At 38.3% G+C, this 22,940-nt stretch overlaps 1 protein-coding gene and 1 long non-coding RNA gene across 2 annotated transcripts in view; one reads left to right on the forward strand and one right to left on the reverse strand.

Annotated features, from left to right (window-relative positions):
* The window catches only part of celsr3 (cadherin, EGF LAG seven-pass G-type receptor 3), a 207,968-nt gene that overhangs the window by 138,118 nt on the left and 46,910 nt on the right, over positions 1-22,940 (forward strand). Inside the window, 7 exon segments of the mRNA XM_030137998.1 lie at positions 4,262-4,403; positions 5,066-5,186; positions 5,946-6,129; positions 9,738-9,839; positions 9,928-10,022; positions 11,304-11,513; positions 21,679-21,877. Of these exon segments, the coding sequence (XP_029993858.1) occupies positions 4,262-4,403; positions 5,066-5,186; positions 5,946-6,129; positions 9,738-9,839; positions 9,928-10,022; positions 11,304-11,513; positions 21,679-21,877 (1,053 nt within the window).
* LOC115421984 (uncharacterized) lies at positions 1,145-22,431 on the reverse strand. Its single transcript, XR_003935775.1, has 3 exons — positions 22,421-22,431; positions 18,877-18,879; positions 1,145-1,206 (listed from the first exon to the last, which is right to left on the reverse strand). It is a non-coding gene; the product is annotated as an uncharacterized LOC115421984 (long non-coding RNA).

The following is a 22,940-nucleotide window of genomic DNA, read 5'->3' on the forward strand; positions in this document are numbered from 1 at the left end:
CAACAAAATGAACAAAAAAGACAAAATAATCAACAAAATGAATAAAAAAAAATCGAAATTATCAACAAAATGAGCAAAAATGGACAAAATAATCAACAAAATGAACAAGAAAGACCAGAATAATCAACAAAATGAACATAAAGAGCAAAATAATCAACAAAATGAATAAAAATGGACAAAAATCAACAAAATGAGTTAAAAGACCAAAATAATCCACAAAAATGACCAGAATAATCAACAAAATGAACAAAAAAGAAAAAAAACAATCAACAAAATGAACAAAAAAGAAAAAAATAACAAAATGAACAAAAATGAACAAAATAATCAACAAAATGAGTTTTAAAAAAAAAAGGACCAAAATAATCAGCAAAATGAACAAATCAGTGAAAATATTGTTGTTAATCCACTATATGTCCAAAACAATAATGATTAATGTCAGAATATAGTTTAATATTATGGGATAAATATCATTAGTTTGGTTCAGTTATTGTCTTTGTTTCTAAAATGACTCACAGATGGTTTGGACTGAATTTAAATCAACATTGATTTTGTTTTTTTTTCTCCATGACTCTGATTTTAAATGTTCTTCTTCGAAATTTATAACATATTTTTCCTGCTCTGACTGTAAATATTCATTTTCTACCATAACTAACCATCCACTTTCTATTTCTTGTGTTTTTTGCTCATTATAATGCTTTTTTTTTTTTTTTTTTCATTTTTCTTCATTTTTATGCCTGTGTCATTCATTTTTATTAATTTTGTTGCTTATTTTATTCATTTTACTGATTTTTCTTTTTTCTAACCATCTACTTTCATCACATCTGACTGAGGTAGAAAAATCTCCCATTAAACTTTAGTTAAATACTGATGTTTCTAAACTGTATGGACATAAATATGTGGACACATCATGTCTCCAGCTGTCAGATGTCCTGTTCAGGAGGATCGGACACAGAAACATCAATATTTCACCATAGTTTAATGTCATCATTAGGTCGGTCCTGGGGGGAAATATGTCTACATTTACCTTTTTATTGCATCTGAAAAAAAAAAAAAGATGGAAAAGTGACAAAAATTCTAAAATAAACCCAGTTTCATGGACAGACCCCGATGGAAACATTACCATAATGTAATTGTACTTTTTTCACTGTTATTATTTCATTGGCCCCGCCCATTTCAGATCCTCTTGGTCTGAATGTGGAAGCTGAACTAAACTGAGTTGGACAGCACTGTTTTAGAGTTTGACTTAATGATATATGAGGATACCGACACGTGTGTGAAAGGATCATTGTTGATCCAATAATAGCGCAGATTCCACTCTGTTCTGGTGAAGATATTCTCCTGCACACGAAGCAGAAGAAAAGTGAAAAAACAGGTGAATAAAGGCTTTAGGTGGAGAAAAGCAGCAGCCAAGGCCGAGAGCGTCAAAGCAGAGTGTGTTTTCTATAGGCCAACACCGACCCTGCATGTTTCTGAACACCCAGTCAATAGACGCATCCAAGACCCAGTCAATAGACACGTCCTTCACATGAAAAACCTCAACGCCGACGACTAGAGCCTTTTTGTTCGGATGCGATCGGCGTCACGGCCTCAGCGTGTCCTATTGAGCCGAAGACATCATCAACAGCAGATTCTGTGTTTTTGTCTCCGAGCAGCAGCAACAATATTTTTGAGTCCTGAATCATTTAAAGACGAAATATCATGAAAATAACACAGACACACAGAACGAATCCTTCCACCTGTGTCAGAGTCCGTTAAATTATTGATGCTTTTATTATTTCTGTTCCAGCTGGTTCATTGAACGTCACTAACACATCTGATGCATGAACAGTTTAACCCTTAAAGACCCACAGCTGATTCTGTATCAGTCTATAGTTAACCTTTTTTAAGTGATTTATCACCGTTTATTCTAATATTATTCTCTGTATTCTGCATTTTTCACTGTAAATCATAAATTTTCCTATATTTAATTTGAATGTTCATAAAAAGTCAGTTAATCCAAAGGTTATTATATCAAAACAGGAAAAAAATGAGGAAAACGTAACGTTAAATAAACATAAGCCCAATGTGTCCATCCACTGTCACTGATACAACTCCATGAGTTTATTATTAGTTTTTCTTCAACTTCATTCAGTTTGGGGCTTTATTTATTTATTTATTTATTTATTTTTCTCGATTTTGCTTCTTATTTTTGTAATTTTTAAAATTCATTTTGTTGATTACTTTGGCTGTTTTTGGTCATTTTCTTGCTTATTTTCTCCATGTTATTTATTAGTTTGTGAATTTTCTTATTAGTTTTTATTCATTTTACTTATTTGATCTTTTTTTGTCCATGTTTGTTTCCCCTTTTTTCCATTTTTGTTCAGTTTGTGGCTTATTTTGTTCATGTTACTTATTTTTGTTGATTTATTATTCCTTTTTGTTCATTTTATCGATTTCTTTGTTTTTGTTAATTTGGTTACTTATTTTCTGCTTTCTACTTATTCATGATGGAGAAAGAACAATCATACAGTTGGATTTCCTGTTTGTAATTCTTTCTAAACTTATTCATTCATATTCAATAATAATGATAATAATAATAATAACAATAATAATACTACATTTTATTTATAAGTCCCTTTCAGGACACTGTACAAGATAAAACAGACAATACATAAAATACAAAGAAGTAAACAAATAGATAAAAGAACTAGAAGCGCTCGGAGAGCGCAGACCTCCGCCAAGGCTGATCAGTGGCCCCCCCCGTGGGCCCCCCTACGCCAAGGAGGTTATGTTTTTGCCAGGGTTTGTTTGTTTGTTTGTTTGTTTGTCTGTCCGTTAGTGTGCAACATAACTCAAAAAGTTATGGACAGATTTTGATGAAATTTTCTGGTCTGTGGGCCCCCCCACCCCCGATCACCACTAAAATTTAATCATTTCTTCCTCATCCCATTTCCAACAAACCCTGAAAATTTCATCCAAATCTGTCCATAACTTTTTGAGTTATGTTGCACACTAACGGACAGACAAACAAACAAACAAACCCTGGCAAAAACAGAACCTCCTTGGCGGAGGTAATAATTACAGTATATTCTGATCAAACACACACATACATTTAATGTACGACTGAACTCATTCAACAGTTCATAGTTATTTATTTATGTCCAACTACAGACTCATATGAACGCATCTGTCTGGTGTATATGAATATTTTGACACCAGTCTAACCCCATAGATGAGCCTTAATGAAAACAAACAGAGCACTGGAACAAACCTGTACAACACACAGTCCCAGCATGCACTGCAGCATGCACTGGTGCAGCACCATGAACGGATCCGTCACACACTTCAATGCGATCCCCAGACCCCCCCCCCCCCACACACACACACACACACACACACAAACACACACACACACACACACACACACACACACACACACCTCTTCTATGGAACCGCAGTCAGAACACATGAAACCCTTTAATGGTACGCCTCAAACACAGAAGGAAAAGCCTCTTCTCATCTTAAAGCGGTCTAATGGGTGTGTTTAGTCTAGAAGGGGTGTGTGTTCAGAACTGGATTAGAACATCAAGTCGAGTCGACAAATCTGGACTTTGATGTTCAAGTGAAACCAGTAAATCCAATTAAAACAGATGAGAAGGAGCAGATGAACACATGAAGGAGTGTACAGAGGGGTGTACACGATCAAATAAAACAGTAACAATATACACGGAAATAAAGAAAAGACAATTTATAAATAAACATAATTACACAACATCAGGTCGTCTTAATAAAACATGATTTCTGTCACAAAAACTGAGTAAAAAATATGATACAAACACACAAATATGAACCTGAAATGACTTAATAGCAGTGGAATTGGACCAATATTCTGTTTGATTAAATGTATTTGTAGATCCACTGTATGTGTACGTTAGATTAAACATGTATAAATAATAAACTGAGGCTGAATATTGGTCCAGTTCCACTGATTTTCCAGTTGTGTTTTGTTAAAGGGTAAATGTTTGTAAATGTAAACACTGTCATATCTGTCTTAGTCCTTATTTCTGGTTTGTTCTGGTCTTCTTTCCTGGTTCTGGTCCTGGTCCTGGGGTGGTCTTAGTGGTCTGGGTGTGGACCCCTTTGGCGTCTGTTCTACAGGACATGTGGACGTCAGCTGGTGTTTTTACCGTCTGTCCGTCTGTGTGGTACTGTGTATAAACATCTCCTGTGTGTGTGTGTGTGTGTGTGTGTGTGTGTGTGTGTGTGTGTGTGTGTTGGTCAGGTTACTACGGCAAAGGCTGCACCGACGCCTGTCACCTGAACCCATGTGAAAACGAGGCCCAGTGTCACCGCAAACCCACCACCTCCCATGGATACATCTGTGACTGTGGAGACAACCACTACGGACAGTACTGCCAACACAGGTACACACACACACACACACACACACACACACACACACACACTGCCCTTATGACAGTAGGAGCTAATGCTTATGGGAAACGGAGTGTGTGTCCCTTAAAAACACCTCTGAGTCCAGCTGAAGGTGTCGCTGTAATCCACTTTAAAGCAGTTCTCTGTTCAGGACCTTTAAGCTGAGGTAAAACATCTAACCGTGTAAACATTTACTAACCACATGAATGGATTAAATATAAATATAAATCAAACTCCTGCTGAAGTGTTTTCTCCGTCTGTCTCCAGTGTTTTACCGTCAAACCCGTATAATCATCCTTTTCACTTCCATAGACTCAAACTGAACCGTGGAACATAAGATTCACATTCAATCCCTTTAAAGCAGAGGAACTCAGCCCAAACGATTAAAAACCATAAAACCAATCACACCTCCATAAATGAACAGCTCTGCTTAATCCAGACTAATGAGCTCAGCCTGAAAAGACACTTTATTTCAGTCAAAATGAAGCAGCAGGTGCATTAACGTTCATGTTCTGTTTGTGTGGTATAAAAACAAAGTGGCTGACAGTGTCTGTAGAACTGGATTTATCAGTGTTTATATTTAGTGTTTGGTAGAAGGTGTGTGTTCTGTTGTTCCTCTCCTTGAGCGTGTCCCTTTGTCTTCGTGTCCTAGGATCGACCACCAGTGTCCCCGGGGCTGGTGGGGGTCTCCCAACTGTGGACCCTGTCACTGTGACGCCAACAAAGGCTTCGACCCCGACTGCAACAAGACCAGCGGACACTGTCACTGCAAGGTATGATGGGAAAACCACAGCAGAACGGACGCTTCAGGCCTTAAGATCAGACTTATTCACAATTAGAGGAATAAAAAAATGAATGATTGGTGGTGTTACTGTCAAGCATATGCTAAGGTAAGATAACGTAAGATGAATTTAGATAAGATAAGGTTTGATAAGGTAGGGTAAGATAAGGTAAGGCTGATTTTTTCCATCTACCTGAACTAAGATGTGGTTTTCTTTATTTAATATCCGTCGTTTAAGTGCAATATTAATGAGCAAAAACACATCGCATCATTTTCAAGGCTGTCAATGTGCAGTAATTGATTAAAAAAAAATATAGGAATTATGCAAATTATTATTAAAGCCACAGTGATTTTTTTTTTTTTTTTTTTTTTATGGAGCGTCCTTTGCAGTGGACAGTGTTTTTTTTTTCTCTAAATTTTAGTGCAAAATGGAAAAAAACTATAAAATTATTACAAAATTTTAGTACAAATTAATGAAAACTTTCTGAAATGGTTGAAAAATTCTAGTACAAAAGTAAACAAATCTATGTAAAAGTAATGAAAAAAATTTGGTTGCAAAATAAAAAATATTTAAAAATAATTGAAGAAATGGGTATGTACCAGATATGATACACCAGTCATTGAAGGGTTAACACGCAGATGAGCATGGGGCCCCTGTGGGGGGAGTGTGTGTGTGTGTGTGTGTGGGGGGGGGCATGTGTCCTGGTCACGGTCCCCGTTTCCACACGTCTGTCCTCTTTTTCGTGTCCAGGAGTTCCACTACCGTCCACGAGGCTCCGACTCCTGCCTCCCATGTGACTGCTACCCCGTGGGCTCCTTCTCGCGGTCATGTGACCCCGAGTCCGGCCAGTGCCAGTGTCGGCCCGGTGTGATCGGACGCCAGTGCAACACCTGCGACAACCCGTTCGCCGAGGTCACGAATTCAGGCTGTGAAGGTGAAACGGACGCGCTTTGTTTTCATTCACGCTGTCTTCAAACATCTGCGATCAAACTGCAGGTCGCATTCATGTTTACGTTTATCTGTGTTTGGACGATGTCTGCGAAGTCTGTTCAGTCTGGACACAGGTTTAGAATTTTTACATTTTTTAACGAATTTTTTGAAATGTTAAAAATGTTCCTTCTACCGGTCTATATGTTGATGGTTTAGAACATATAAATGGTTCCAGATATCAGTCTAGTTCCTATTGGTCACTGATAGAAGTCAGATATGGACTGTGATTGGATGAGTTCTCCTCCAGTGAAAGTCCCGCCCACTTCTATTGGAGATTGATCTGCATCCAGACCACAGGACTGGAACATTAGATTAATTAGATTAGATTAGATTAGACTAAATTAGATAGATTAGATTAGGTTAGACTAGATTAGATTAGTTTAGTTTAGTTTAGATCACACTAAATTAGATTAGATTCGAATAGACTAAATTAGATTAGATTAGATTAGGTTAGACTATATTAGGCTAGATTAGATTAGATTAGATTGGATTGGATTAGACTAAATTAGATTAGACTAGTAAAATTAGATTAGATTAGATTAGACTATATTAGGCTAGATTAGATTAGATTAGACTAGATTACATTAGACTAAATTAGATTAGATTAGATTAGGTTAGACTAGATTAGGATAGATTAGATTAGACTAAATTGGATTAGACTAGATTAGATTAGATTAGGTTAGATTAGATTAGACCAAATTAGACTAGACCAGATCAGATTAGGTTAGACTAAATTAGATTAGATTAGGTTAGACTAGATTAGACTAGATTGGATTAGACTAAATTAGATTAGAGTAGATTACACTAGACTAGATTAGATTAGATTAGACTAGATTAGATTAGACTAAATTAGATTAGACTAGATTAGATTAGGTTAGACTAGATTAGGATAGATTAGATTAGACTAGATTGGATTAGACTAAAATAGATTAGACTAGATTAGGTTAGACTAGATTAGACTAGATTGGATTAGACTAGATTACACTAGATTAGAATACATTACATTAGATTAGACTAGACTAGATTAGATTAGATTAAACTAGATTCAATTCAGTTCAGTTAGACTTCATTGTTCCCACACTGGGAAAATTCCCTGGTCAAGGAATAAAAAATGTGTTTCATAAAGATGGTGCAAAAGACAAAGAATATGAAAGTAATCATGCTAGCAGTGGTCAGTAATAAAACTGTAGACTATAAACATGTTTACAACCAGTTTTAAATCCAACTGCTTATTGATTATTGATGGAACCTGACGTACAGGGACACTGGTCCTAGTTTTACACATGTTGGACTTTTCAACACTGACATGTTCTTTATTATTATTATTGTTATTATTATTTTTATCACGTCACATGTTTTTAGGTTTTTGAAAGGAGCAGAGCAGATCTTCTGTTTCAGTGAATACCATTAAAATCCACTCAGCCTCCACTGATGTGTTTACACAGAATTAAGTGGAAAAAACATGTCACTTATTCAGTGTTTTGTTTTTTTTTTCTCCTGCTTTTTTATTCTTACTACGTTTAAACCAAAAACACATCAGTCGGTGAATCTTTACTGTGTTTCCTCTTTCTACCCACATTCAACCACGAACCAAAGGAAGTCTTAATTACATCAGTGTCCACTTGAACGTCTTCCAGTTCATCTTATCTGTGCTCGGTGTCGGTTCAGACCCACATGTGGAGGCACTTCATAAATGGAAGCTTCTGTTGTGTGTCAAAACAAAAACATGTCCACATCATTAGTGTCAGTTTGGTCTGTTTTTTTTTTTTTTTTTTTTTTTTTTTTTTTTCTATTAAACAAATGTATGTATTTATATTTCAAGCTTTACAATTAAATACATTCACCAAATCTTTCTTGTTAAAAGATTTAGATTCTTTTGTTACACGGCAAATTAAAACAACTAAAAATAAAGCTGAACAGAGAACCTTTGGGCACAGTGGAACCTTACTCTGATGACAGTGTGTTTTTTTGTTTTGTTTTGTTTTGGGGTTTTTTTGTTTTGTTTTGTTTTTTTCTTGATTTAAGTTTTTTTTTTTTTTGCTTAATTCAAGATTTTTTTTTTTTGGTTAATTTTTTTGCTTGATTCAAGATTTGTTTTCGCTTAATTTAAGATTTTTTTTGCTTAATTCAAGATTTTTTTTGCTTAATTCGAGACTTTTTTTTTTTGCTTATTTCAAGATTTTTTTGGCTCAATACATGTAAAAAAAAATTTGCCAATGGAACCAGTGAAAATGAACTTGGTCAGATTTGTTTGTTTTCCAGATCTATTGTCTATAAATCAGTTCTTATAGCTCACTGAAAATTTACTCTTTAGGTGACTCTGTCTTATTTTAAGTGTGATGAGATATTTGGACTAGAAATGAGAAAAAACACTTGGTCAGATGTAGATTTTTTCCAGTGCATTAGTGGGTTCCACCTCTTCTTAAATCAGACCATGGTCAGGTGGAACTCTGCTGTTATTGTTTCCATCATATAAACTCTGATGAGTCGTTCTTTCCATTGTCCAACAGTAGGGGGCACTGCCTCACACCAACACACACTTATTATTTTTTTACCACCCATACAAGAATTTTGAATAAACATATTTTTTCTTTACACAAAAGTCACAAGGAAGCACTTCAAAAATTAAGATCAGTGGATCCAATCCTTTGTTATACAGTTCGACCCAGATCACCTCCCAAAACACTCCATTTAGGACAGTCCCAAAAAATGTGTGTGTGTGTGTGTGTGTGTGTGAGATATCCAAAGCATCCACATTGTCTCCAGCAAAGCTGTGTCTTAGTTTTGTTGATTTTTTTTTTTTTTTTACAATTTTTGTTTCTCATTTTTATTAATACAATACAATCTCCTCAAATTGAAGAGCAGGAAAAGAACAAAAGCACAGAAAAACAAACAAGTGAAAAGAACAGCCTGTGTTGGTGTCAGAATATTTAAGGTCCCTTAATAGATACATTTGTCTCTGAGTATCAGCCATTTTCCCCAGTTTTTCACTAAGAGATTTTCTTCTAACTTCAGTTTATATATAACATGTTCCATAACAAGTATATCATGTATGATTGAAATCCATTGTTTATAAGTTGGAGCATCAGTCTGAACACAGTTCTTTGTTATGGCCTTCTTCCCGGCCACCAGGAGGATCTTGACAAGATATGTCTTCTTTATGCACCATTTCTTCCAAATCTCTGAGGCACAGAACAAGACAAGAATTTGGGATTGAATATCCCCACACATCACAGAGGGCTGAGTGAACCTTCCCCCAGAGGGGTTGGATATTTGAGCATTTCCAAAACGTGTTTTTGATCTGGATCCATGTGATTACAAAGTCTCCAACACGGCTGTTGAGTATTCATTTGTTTACTTTTAATTTTAGGTGTGATGAAATAACGAATGAGAGTTTTGTTGAATTTAAAGATGACAAATGCAGTTTTAACAAACCACAGGTTCACTTTCCAGTCCCTGTTGGACTCCTGGTCAATTTATGTCCATCCTCGTTGTGTTTTTTTCATGTCAAATTGCGTCGAACTGATCAGTCATTTGTTTGTGTCCTTGCAGTGATTTATGACGGATGTCCCAAAACCATCACTCAGGGGATCTGGTGGCCTCGGACCAAGTTCAACCTCCCCGCCGCCGTGCCCTGCCCTAAAGGCTCAGTCGGTCCGGACGCTTTTACCCACTCAGCTTCATTCAGATCCGTCTGTGGGCGGGGCCAGGCAGGTATATGACACTGTGGTTTGTGTGACAGGTGCCGCCATCAGACACTGTGATGTGGAGAGAGGGTGGATGGAGCCGGACCTGTACAACTGCACCTCACCTCCGTTTGTGGAGCTCAACGCTGCGGTACGTACGCTACAACAGGGCCTCTCACCTGGGGGGTCAGGACTAGGGATGGTACCTTCTCATTTAAACCCATATGGTACCCATACTCGCTTCCAGGGAACCAGTACCAGTATACAACAGTACCTGTTTTTGGTACTGTTTATGTGTATGTGTGGTGATTAAAGTCATTTCATCTGTAAAAAAATAGTAAAAAATTTTGTCTTCTGAATATTTATTTTTCGACATCCCAAGTGAAACAGCATAAAACTTGAGAAAAGTATGTGTGTGTGTGAGAGAGGGCAAATAACTGAAAAATAAGGCAGCGTCTACTGCCACAGTACTGTGGCACCAAATATGGGTTTGTCTATTTCCGCTGAACAATCAGATGTTCTCATGTTCTCATCATGTCCCATGAGCTCATTCTCCTCTTGTTTCCACAGTACTGTGGTCATATATGCAGTATTCTTCAGTTCAGTCTGTTGTGTATTTTTACTACTACAGTACTGTGGCAACTGATGGAAGAAATGACAAATTAGTGATAGTATATAGTACAGAATAGGAATGATAGTTGTAAATACTCTATATGTTATTTTATGGTGTTCTTTGCTCTGGAGGCTGGAGAAGTTCTCGAACTTTTTCACACCAAGGACCACTTCATCATAAAAAAACATTCACAGACCACCTACCGGCCAGTTTCCCACTCCTACCCTAAAAAAAACAACCAAAACCCTTTTTAAACAGCCTACATTACAATATCATTAAGTTTTTTTTTATTGCAAATGGTGCTAACAGTTCGATGCTAACAGAATCTCTTTGCTCCTTGTTGCTAACGTTAGTCGTTTCTCCAGTTTTTCTCTTCAGTCGCTGATCCTGTCGTATTTTAGAACTGTTAAAGTCACTCTGTTTAGTTTCTCTCTGTTTCTGATTCATTAACTATTCTATTTTATTTCTACCACAATTCACAAGTCACGACAGATCTTTAATATGACAGTAGGTAACCTAGGTAACCCAAGTGTACAGAGACGGTGACGCAAAACGTGTTTGTACAGTAAATTCAGTAGAAGTCTACTGTTGGGTTTATTTAGGCCACATTTGAGTCACTGTAGACGATAATTCTCTGTACTCATAACTTTGCTGTGAAAGTCAGATGAGGCAGATTTGAGAACCACTGATGTAAATGTGTCTTTTTTATGACATCCTCTGTCGACCACACGTTAAGTATCACTGGACTAAACCCACGCAGACACAGAATGTGTTGAATTCCTCCAAATGACGCGTACGATACGGTGGTGTCTTCAACAGCTGGATTCCCTGGAGCGAAACGAGACGGAGCTCAACACCATCATGGAGAAGAAATTGGCCCACCAGCTCCGGGACGTCACCGAGGCAACCACCCGTCTCTATGGAAACGACCTGCAGATCGCCGAGCGGCTGCTGTCCCGCCTCCTGACCTTCGAGACCCAGCAGAGCGGCTTCGGACTCACCGCCACGCAGGACGCACACTTCAGCGAGGTAAGTGTGACGCGTCAGCTTCACCAGGTCTGGATGGATTCTTATTGTTACTTCCGCCAGGAGGTATTGTGATCACTTTGCTTTGTTTGTTTGTTTGTTTGTTTGTTTGTTACCTCCGCCAAGGAGGTTCTGTTTTTGACAGCATTGGTTCATCTGTCTGTCTGTCTGTGTGCAAGATAACTCAAAAAGTTATGGATGGATTTGGATGAAAATTTCAGGAAATGTTGATACTGGCACAAGGAACAAATGATTAACTCTTTAAGTGCCAGACAGTTAAGGGACTAATAAGCCTTAAAAGTGCCACAGAATTTGGCCGTTTTTCAGTATTTCGCGTCGTTTTCATAATATTTGAAGAATCCTGCAGGAAACCGCTCGGTAACATCCGACCGATTGCTGATTAGATTCAAAACGCACCGGACGCAGCCGATTCATTATTGATCGTAATTTGCATAATTTATAATAATAATGATAATAATAATAATAATAATAATAATAATAATAATAATAATAATCTTTATTTATATAGCACTTTTCATACATTAAAAACTGTAGCACAAAGTGCTTTACATATCAGTTTAAAAATCAGTACCGCCCCCCACCCACACCCACCCACTCACCCGCACACACACACACACACACACACACACATATACATGCAAACCCACAAGCTCACACATACTTAAGAAGACTGACTGAGCACGGGTAGACCAGAACAAAAATGTACAAGTAAAAGTAAAACATCAGTTTAGGAGGCGCTGTCTCAGGGAGCCATCCGCACCAGGATGCAGCCGCCGACCCCGGCGACCAGGCACCAGCAACACAGCCCCGCATCCCAACTAGTGGGAGAGGGCCAACTGGGACCCCCACCCACCAGAAAGGAGCGGACCCCAGTGAGAGAAGGCGCCACAGCCCCCGGAGTCCACAGCCGCCCCCCGGCATGGAGGGCTCCCTCTGATGAAACACCGGAGAATAAGAAACATTAAAAAGATATAAAAATATTATTCGGTCGCGTGACCTCAAATTCCCGTCTGCTTGGTCTCAAAAGGGGGACACAGAAAGAACGTCATCGAAATGTGAGAAAGAAATGGGGGTGGATGGTTTGTTTGTACACAAATGTGGCGTGTTCTCCAAAGCCGATCTGATCGGCCCGTGGCACTGAAAGTGTTAAATTTTGGTGGTGATCGAGGGGGCACAGGGGGGCCACTGATCTGCCTTGCCGGAGGTTGGTGCTCTCCGAGTGCTTGTAGTTTTTTTGTTTGTTTGTTTGCAACTTTACGGGAAAACTCTTCCACCCATCTTTCCCAGATCTTCCCCACAGATAGGCCTAGGCCCTGGGACCAACCCAGTACATTTTGGTCCCAGTAGGCCAGAGTTCAAGGTCACAGCAAGGTCACAACATCTACAATTTTCCTATCTGTCATCATTGAGACATTTTCAAAAATTCATAAAAACATTCAAAACGACTCCGATTAGCCTCCAATTGGATCCACCTGTAGCTTAGAACAATCTCTTGTATCTGGAACTAAATTGTCCACATCCACTGTGGAATGTGGACTCTGTGGACATTTGCATTGAACATTGAAAATCCCATTTACCACACATTTAAAATTAGAACTCAACAAATATTGATCTTCTCTTAAAATTTAAATTCTATAAATAAATAAATAAATACAAAACAAACTACAGACCCCCTGTACTGAAGACCTATAGTTCAAATCTTTTAATTCAATCAAACTAGAACTATAAAAATTTAAAACCTATAAAAATTGATTAACATGTTTAATTGTAATTTTTCTGCTGTATGGAACAACCTTGAAACTGTTGAATTTAAACAGAAATAGTCGATCCACACATGCACACTGTTCGGGGTGCTTGTGGAGGTTTGCGTTCGGAACACTTGTTTCCTTTTAAATCCGACTTCTGTTCATTATGATGGAGTTAAAGTCAAACACACAGTCAGACACAGGTCTGTGTTCAGGGTTCAGTCACTCCCAGGGGGTCTATACATAGTCTAATAGTCTCCAGTTCATCGTTACCTTAATTATGAAGCTTAAATCATAAATGCGTTGATGGTTAATGACTGCTCTGCTCATCTGAAACCGTTCAAGTACATGAATTAAAGAGAACAAAACAAACCATAGGAACAAACATGTGACCTGTCGGAGGCAGAAACAGGTTTAAATGGAAATGGTTTAATGTAACAATCGTAACAATTTACAGAATATAAACTATTAGAACAGTTCTGTAAACCCCACTGTCCCAAACCTAATGCACCGCATACCGATAAGTATAAACTCACATATCCAAAATAAATACAGAAAGAAAGAAATAGATTTAAAAAAATTAAAAAATTAAAGAAGGAAAGAAAGAAAATAGCCTTCGTGTAAATGAGAATATTGTTGTTGAATATTCAATATAAGATAAAACAGGCTGTACATTGTGTTTTTTTCCTTTCATGAATAAAACTGTAATATTTTGAGAATAATGTTGTAATTTAAAAACTGGCTCCGCCCACCATCAACACATTAGCATGAGTCGTCCGCTCCAGCAGAAGTGAAAGTTGATGCTTTGTTTGTTGCGTTTGCTGTAACTGGAAACTGTCATCAACAATGATTAAGGCTTAAGATTTATAAAGTGTGACTTTTTATCGCACTATTGAGAATTTACTTTAAAAAAATATTACGACTTTAATCTCATAAAACTACAACATTATTCTAGTTAAATTATGATTTTTTTTTTTTTAAACTACAACTTTTTTCTCATAATGTGCCTAAAGTCAGGAAAAAGACTGTCGGTGAGCGAGCCTTTTCTTTCCGTGCGCCAACACTTTGGAACAGTCTTCCTCTGGACATAAGGCAGGCATGTTCTGTGGATGTTTTTAAAGCAAAGCTCAAGACTCACTTGTTCACTTTGTGTTATAAGTCGTGATGTGCTTTTATTGTTAATGTTTTTAGCTTTTATGTTTTATTGTTTTATTGGGATTGATTTTATATCTGTACAGCACTTTGATTGAAAGCACTTTACAAATAAATTATTATTATTATTATTATTAATGTTTTGGGTTTTTTCTCAAAATATACAATTTTATTTTAATAGTGACGTAGTGTTTTTATTTTTCCGATGGACTAAAGGTGTCGCTATGGAAACAAACATATTTAGTCCAAAGTCGCGTCCATTTTGCTTCAGTTAAAGATGCTCGTGACTGCGTGGATGTTAAACCAGGGCCCTGTTCTCCCTGTTCTTCTTGTTCCTCTCTTTCTTCTTGTTCTGTCTGTTCTCATATTTCTTCTCTTTCTTCTTGTTCTTCCTGTTCTTCTCGTTCTTCTCTTTCTTCTTGTTCTCCCTCTTCTTCCTGTTCTTCTTGTTCTTCTTGTTCTCATTGTTCTTCTCTTTCTTCTTGTTCTCCCTGTTCTCCCTCTTTTTCCTGTTCTTCTTGTTCTTCCTGTTCTCATTGTTCTTCTCTTTCTTCTTGTTCTTCCTGTTCTTCTCATTCTTCTCTTTCTTCTTGTTCTTCCTGTTCTTCTCGTTCTTCTCTTTCTTCTTGTTCTCCCCCTTCTTCCTGTTCTTCTTGTTCTTCCTGTTTTCATTGTTCTTCTCTTTCTTCTTGTTCTCCCTGTTCTCCCTCTTTTTCCTGTTCTTCTTGTTCTTCCTGTTCTCATTGTTCTTCTCTTTCTTCTTGTTCTTCCTGTTCTTTTTCCTCCCTGTTCTTCCTGTTCTTGTTCTCACTGTTTTTGTTCTTCTTGTTCTTCTCTTTCTTCCTGTTCTTCTTATTCTTCCTGTTCTTTTTCTTCCTGTTCTCTGTGTTCTTTTGTTCTCCCTGTTCTTCTTTTTCTTCCTGTTCTTCCTGTTCTTCTCGTTCTTCTCTTTCTTCTTGTTCTGTCTGTTCTTCCTGTTCTTCTTGTTCTCTCTGTTCTTCTCGTTTTTCTCTTCTTGTTCTTCTCTTTCTTCTTGTTCTCCCTGTTCTTCTTGTTCTTCCTGTTCTTCTATTTCTTCTCGTTCTGTCTGTTCTTCCTCTTCTTGTTCTCACTGTTTTTGTTCTTCTTGTTCTTCTCTTTCTTCCCGTTCTTCCTGTTCTTTTTCTTCCAGTTCTTCTTCCTGTTCTTCTCTTTCTTCCTGTTCTCCCTGTTCTTCTCGTTCTTCTCTTTCTTCTTGTTCTCCCTGTTCTTCCTGTTCTTCCCATTCTTCTTTTTCTCCCTGTTCTTCCTGGTCTCTCTGTTCTTCTCGTTCCTCTCTTTCTTCTTGTTCTGTCTGTTCTTCCTGTTCTTCCCATTCTTCTTGTTCTCCCTGTTCTTCCTGTTCCTCATCCATCTCTGTCTCCGTCCGTCTGGCGTCGCTGCTGTTATTTTAACCAGGTGCGTTTGATTTATTCACTCCCAGACAACCACTCGTCTTTCCAAGGGAGGAAACGGGATGCGGCGTTGCCATGGCGACGCATTGACAGTACCTCCATGAAACATTGCGACGCGTCACCTCCACATATTAACTGACAGCGGCTCATTTAACCTGCTCCGACGCCGGCGGCGTTTTGACGTAAAGCCACTTAAAGACGGTGGCGTAAACGATGTGAATATTTGGGTTGTGCATCATGTTGGTCTGAGATGAGCTGTCCGTCTGCGCACCAGCTCCAATAAACATATGAAATAAAAACACACTCTGACACGTTCAACTGCTTTCATTTGGTTTGACAGTACATGATAAATTGAGTGTCACCGTGGAAACAGTGACACAAATGGACACCTCGCATACCAATAATACTGAACGTCAACAATATTTTAGTCGGACGTCCTGGTGAGCGCCATGTTTTCACACATGCGCTGCTTTTGGGATGATAGTCCTGCTTCTTTTTATTGGAGTTTCTTTTTCTTTATGTCTTTCTTTTTTTTGTGGAGGAAATGAAACAAGATGCAGTAATTCTTAAATCCTCTTAATTCTTAATGAAAACACAAGCTGATAAAGCAGCATAATTATATTTACATTATATTTATTTATTCAGTTTTAAGTAGTTTTACAAGTTTTACATAAAGACACAGTCAGTGATTCCTTCCTTCCAAAAATACATCACTAATTCGCATCGGTTTCCATTTTTAGTCACTCTTCAACCGTTGAAACAGTTTCTGAAAGTTAGTGTTTTTATGCCACAGTAGTCTGTTTAAGACAGTTTTATCTTTAACACCTGATGTTTCCCAGACATCCTCACATCCTTCACATAATAACATTATTATTATTGTTATTATTATTATTAATAATAATAATAACAACAACAACAACAGTAATAAACCACTATGTGTCCATCAGTCTGTGGACCCGTTGAATCCAGGTGTTTCCTTTCTAACGGGTCTGGGATCCAAAACAATAATGACTAATGTCAGAATAGATTTTTATATTATGGGATAGATATCATTAGTTTGGGTTCAGTTCTTCTCTTTGTTTCTAAACTGACTCACAGATGGTTTGTTTGAACTGAATTTATATCAACATTGATTTTGTTTTCTTTTTTATCCATGACTCTGATTTTAAATGTTTTACCTCTAAATGTATAAAATATTTTTCCTGTTCTGACTGTAAATAATAATTTTCTACCATAACTAACCATCCACTTTCTTTTTTCTTTTCTTTTCTTTTTTTTTTTGGTGTATTTTGCTTATTGTGATGTATGGAAGATTATTAGGGCCACTGGGGAAAAAAATCAAGGTCCAAAATATTGTTTTTATAATAATTCTGAGGAAAAAAAGTCAGAATTCTGACTTTTTCTCTCATAATAATAATAATAATAGTAATAATAATAATAATAATAATAATAATAATAATAATAATAATAATAATAAATATATTGGACTTATTATTTTTTTTTTCCAATGACTAATCCTCTTCTGTAGCGATGCCATTTTTCATTTTTATTAATTTTGTCGCTTATTTTGTTCATTTGTCTGAGTTTTTTTGTTTGTTTTGTTTTTGTGCTAACCATATTCTCAAAATATTATGACTTTATTCTCATAATTTTAAGGCTTTATTGTTGAAATGTGACAGCTTTATTATTATAATGTTATGGCTTTATTCTAAAAAAATTATGACTTTATTCTCGTAATATTATGGCTTTATTCTCAAAATATTACAATTTTATTCTTGTAATATTATGGCTTTATTGTTGAAATGTTACGGCTTTTTTCTCGTAGTGACGTAGTGGTTTTATTTTTCCTATGTAGTGCTAATGTGTCGTTGTGGTTACACCGTACAAATACAGATGTAGTTCAACTTTATTGATCCTCTGCCGGAAATTCAGCTCAAGAAAAAACACACAAAACCAACCAATCATAAAACTACTGTAAATCTACTGTGACTCCTTCATACCTCGACGGCATCTTCAGCAAAATTATTATTATTGAAGTGAAAGCAGTAGAAGACAGACAGACATATATATATATATATATTTATTTTTAGTGGATGATATTTGACATGTGAAGCCAAATCCAAACACATTCCGGCGCCGCTTCATGAGGAGATCAATACGTCCACCCTGGCTTAATGAGGGGCGGTTGTCATGGCAACGGCGCGGAATCATTAATGCCTTTACAGTGAGTGAAATGCAAACCTTTTTTTTTTCCTGTGACTGACATTTACTGAACTTCCACATCGCCTGACAGTGAACGGGGAACAGTTGAACACAAACGCCTTTTATTGAAATAAATAAATAAATAAATAAAAACCAAACCAAACCCTGGAATCATTTGACCTGTAGCTTCAACCTGTGGCTGTAAAACGCCCACTTCCTCTTTGTCGTGTGGCGGTAATGAGGCGGCTGAGGTGGACTATGTCAGTGTGGAAAAGCCCGTTTCATCCTCTGAAAAAAAACCCAAAAAAACATAAATAAATCCATCCCATCCTCGGTCATACTTGACACCTCACTTTTAACAGCAGCTATTATACCTGACTTAAAGGTGATGTGGAACATGGTTACTATAGTAACGCAGAGATGGAAACACAGCCCAGGCAGGGAGGGGAGGGAAGGGGAGCCATGGATGACAAAAACAGCCGAGGATGAAAACCCTTCATGTTCCTGCTGTGATCACATTCCATCTGGATCCAAAACCCCTGGAAATACAACAGACTCTCATCAGGTCAGAAAAAAAAAAAAAAAAAAAAGTCACATGTAGAGGCAGCGAAACCAGGGGCATTGACGACGGAGGAATGTGTGGTGTAGTTCTGTTAAAAAGGTGCATCATGTTTATTTCCACATCTGCACCGGTAAAATCAGCTTCTGTAGATTCAGATCAACCATTACTCTGATTTTTAACATTCTTCCTCTAAATTTATACAATATTTTTCATGCCCTGACTGTAAATAATAGCTTTCTACTACATTTAACCATCTACTTGCTTTTTTTTGGGTGTATTTTGCTTATTGCGACACCATTTTTCATTTTTATTAATTTTGTTGCTTATCCTCCTGAGACCCACCGATGCAGTTTTGTCCTCTGTGAGGGACAGAAGTTGGACAGTTACTGGAAAAAGGCTGTCCATAGAGAGAGAGAGAGAGATAGATAGATAGATAGATAGATAGATAGATAGATAGATAGATAGATAGATAGATAGATAGATAGATAGATAGATAGATACTTGATTAATCCCAAGGGAAATTCAAGTTGCAAAGGACACTCCATTAATCCATTCCATTCCAGGTCTTTATTGTCCCAGGTCTGTATGTTCCAGGGGCCTCATGTATGAAGCGTGCGTACGCACAAAAACCTGGCGTACACCCTTTTCCACGCTCACGTTCAGATGTATAAAGAGTGAAGTGACCGTGGAAATGTGCGCTCCTTCACGCCAACTCCACAGCTGGTGTACGCACGTTTCTAGTGCTTTGGAACCATTGGCGACACTTAGAGGTGACACTGAGAAACTGTTAATAATGTGAAAAAGGTCATTCCTCCGATTGATGTGCACATCGGAGACACACAGAAGAACAATGAACACACAGACACGTCATCCTGCTGTCAGAGCAGCACATCCACCAACAGAACCAGAACCAATTAGACCCTGTATCCATCAATGCCAATCCTGCCCAGATGGACATTCAGCAACAGCAAAGAGACAAGGACATAAAATTCATTGGTTGATAAATATAGTGTTCATGTCTGTGAGAACATTTATTAGTCGGTCCAGTCGCTCATTGACTCCGCCCATTGTCCTCATGATGTCCTCTGGTGACTCGGGTCAGCTCGGACCCATGTCAGTCGGACGGGCATCAGCAGTGGGCTGTGGCGGACCGGAGGACCGGCTAACACTGGGGAGTCAACAGAAGCCTCTGTGACAGGAGGATGATACTGGGTCTGACTGTCTACTGTGTCATTGTTGGAAAATAATAAATTGAGTGATTAAACATGAGTCAAAGTCTTTGATTTCCTCTTTGATTTCCTGACATGATCACACATGAACCTGTATCTAGTTTATCTGTGACCAGACTGTGTATGACCCGTAGAATGAACTTATGTGTGACTGACACTAATACTAAATATATATTTATCTTGGGGGTGATCCGCATCAGCCCTGTAAGAAAAGTGTCACAATATCGGCGACTCTTTCCTCAAACAGTCTCAGTTCGTCTCTTTTCTTCTTCCGCCTGTTTCGGTCTCCGCTTCGCGTCCACCTTGACGTCATCGTCTGATCCTGCAGACAGGGGAATCCCAGAGGGAACCCCACCTGCAGACCCCGTTTATGCTCATTTGCATATTTAAATGTGGGCGTGGAGAGGGAGGAGTCAGGTACTCCAACATATGAGCTCAATTCCAGCTGATTGGGATGAATAAAGGAAATGTACTTGGATTTGGGCGTACGCACAGTTTTATACAACTGGATTTTTTTGTGCGTTCGGACTTTTCTGGATTTGGGCGTACGGCAGGTTTCAGTATGAAATCCACGCAAGTCTTCGTACATGAGGCCCCAGGTCTTTCTGTTCCAGGTTTTTATGTTCCAGGTCTTTATTGTTCCAGGTCTATATTTTCCAGGTCTATATTTTCTAGGTCTTTCTGTTCCAGGTCTATATTTTCCAGGTCTTTATTGTTCCAGGTCTATATTTTCCAGGTCTATATTTTCTAGGTCTTTCTGTTCCAGGTCTATATTTTCCAGGTCTTTATTGTTCCAGGTCTATATTTTCCAGGTCTATATTTTCTAGGTCTTTCTGTTCCAGGTCTATATTTTCCAGGTCTTTATTGTCCCAGGTCTATATTTTCCAGGTGTATATTTTCCAGGTCTTTATTGTCCCAGGTCTTTCTGTTCCAGGTCTATATTTTCCAGGTTTTTATTGTTCCAGGTCTATATTTTCCAGGTCTATATTTTCCAGGTCTATATTTTCTAGGTCTTTCTGTTCCAGGTGTATATTTTCCAGGTCTTTATTGTCCCAGGTCTATATTTTCCAGGTGTATATTTTCCAGGTCTTTATTGTCCCAGGTCTTTCTGTTCCAGGTCTATATTTTCCAGGTCTTCATTGTTCCAGGTCTATATTTTCCAGGTCTTTATTGTCCCAGGTCTTTCTGTTCCAGGTCTATATTTTCCAGGTCTTTATTGTCCCAGGTCTATATTTTCCAGGTCTATATTTTCTAGGTCTTTCTGTTCCAGGTCTATATTTTCCAGGTCTTTATTGTCCCAGGTCTATATTTTCCAGGTGTATATTTTCCAGGTCTTTATTGTCCCAGGTCTTTCTGTTCCAGGTCTATATTTTCCAGGTTTTTATTGTTCCAGGTCTTCATTGTTCCAGGTCTATATTTTCCAGGTCTTTATTGTCCCAGGTCTTTCTGTTCCAGGTCTATATTTTCCAGGTCTTTATTGTCCCAGGTCTATATTTTCCAGGTCTATATTTTCTAGGTCTTTCTGTTCCAGGTCTATATTTTCCAGGTCTTTATTGTCCCAGGTCTATATTTTCCAGGTGTATATTTTCCAGGTCTTTATTGTCCCAGGTCTTTCTGTTCCAGGTCTATATTTTCCAGGTTTTTATTGTTCCAGGTCTTCATTGTTCCAGGTCTATATTTTCCAGGTCTTTATTGTCCCAGGTCTTTCTGTTCCAGGTCTATATTTTCCAGGTCTTTATTGTCCCAGGTCTATATTTTCCAGGTCTATATGTCCCAGGTCTTCATGTTCCTCCTCTTGAACCCCCTGCTGTCTCTGTTTTCCAGAACGTGGTGCGGGCCTGCAGTGTTCTTCTGGGTTCTGCTTCGGCTGGCCTCTGGCGAGCTCTGGCTCAGAGTCAGAACCACAACCTGGGGGGCGGTCCCGCTGAGCTGACGGACCTGCTGGACCAGTACGCCCAGAACCTGGCCCACAACATGAAGCTCACCTACCTCAACCCGGTGGCGCTGGTCGCTCCCAACATCAGTGAGTCTGACTGTTCCGACGCTCGCAGACGCCGCTAACAGCTGCTAACGGTGCTAATGACGCTAACGGCCGCTCTGAGCCCATAGTAGAGGAGAATCAAACCGTAATAAAACCTTCATCTGCACAGTGTGTTTTCTCACAATACGGTAAATCAGTGTGAAATCAGCCCCAATGAGTCTGTGTAAAGCAGGAGATGAACGGCACTAATGCAAATGATGATGGCAGCGGCTCAGAGCTGGCAGCAGCGACACACACACACACACACACACACACACACACACACACACGGATTTCACACTCCCACACACAGCAGATAAGACAACAACACAAAAGCCCCAAGCATCTGAACAGCAGCCAACAGACATGACTTAGATTTACAGACGCCAAACACACACACACACACACACACACACACACTAATACTGTGATCATTATCTGATTTATGGAGGTATCAGATTATTAATGATCATGTAAACAGTCTAATCTGATCTGTTCTATCAGATAACAGCAGTAATCTGATTATAAGTAATCAGATTAGCACACACCTGGATCAGTCCCAGTTCTCCCATGTCTTGTCTTCATACATGTTTACAGATTAATCTGATTTATTTAGTTCAGTTACAGCTGAACATGTGGGACAAAAAGGAAGAAATGATTGTGATTTAGTGATTTATTCCGATTGGATAACATGCAGTGAAATTTAACATATATGTGAAGAAGCAAAACATACATAACTAGAAAAGCACTCGGAGAGTGTAGACACCCCCCCCCCCATGTCTGTCTGTCTGTCCGTGTGCAAGATAACTCAAGAAGTCATGGATGGATCATCATGAAATTTTCAGGAAATGTTGATACTGGCACAAGGAAGAAATGATTACATTTTGGTGGTGATCGGGGGGGGGGGGGGGGGTCTGTCTTGGCAGAGGTCTGCACTCTCCGATTGCTTTTCTTGTTTTGACAATTTTTTTTCTGCCTGTTCCTCTGCCTGTTGGTCCAGGTTTGATTCTAAAGGAGAACTGGTTCAAAATTGACCTGTGGTTAAATGAAGGTTAATTTAACCATT

The sequence above is a fragment of the Sphaeramia orbicularis genome, chromosome 7 (genome assembly GCF_902148855.1).
Source record: "Sphaeramia orbicularis chromosome 7, fSphaOr1.1, whole genome shotgun sequence".
NCBI lineage: Eukaryota > Metazoa > Chordata > Actinopteri > Kurtiformes > Apogonidae > Sphaeramia > Sphaeramia orbicularis.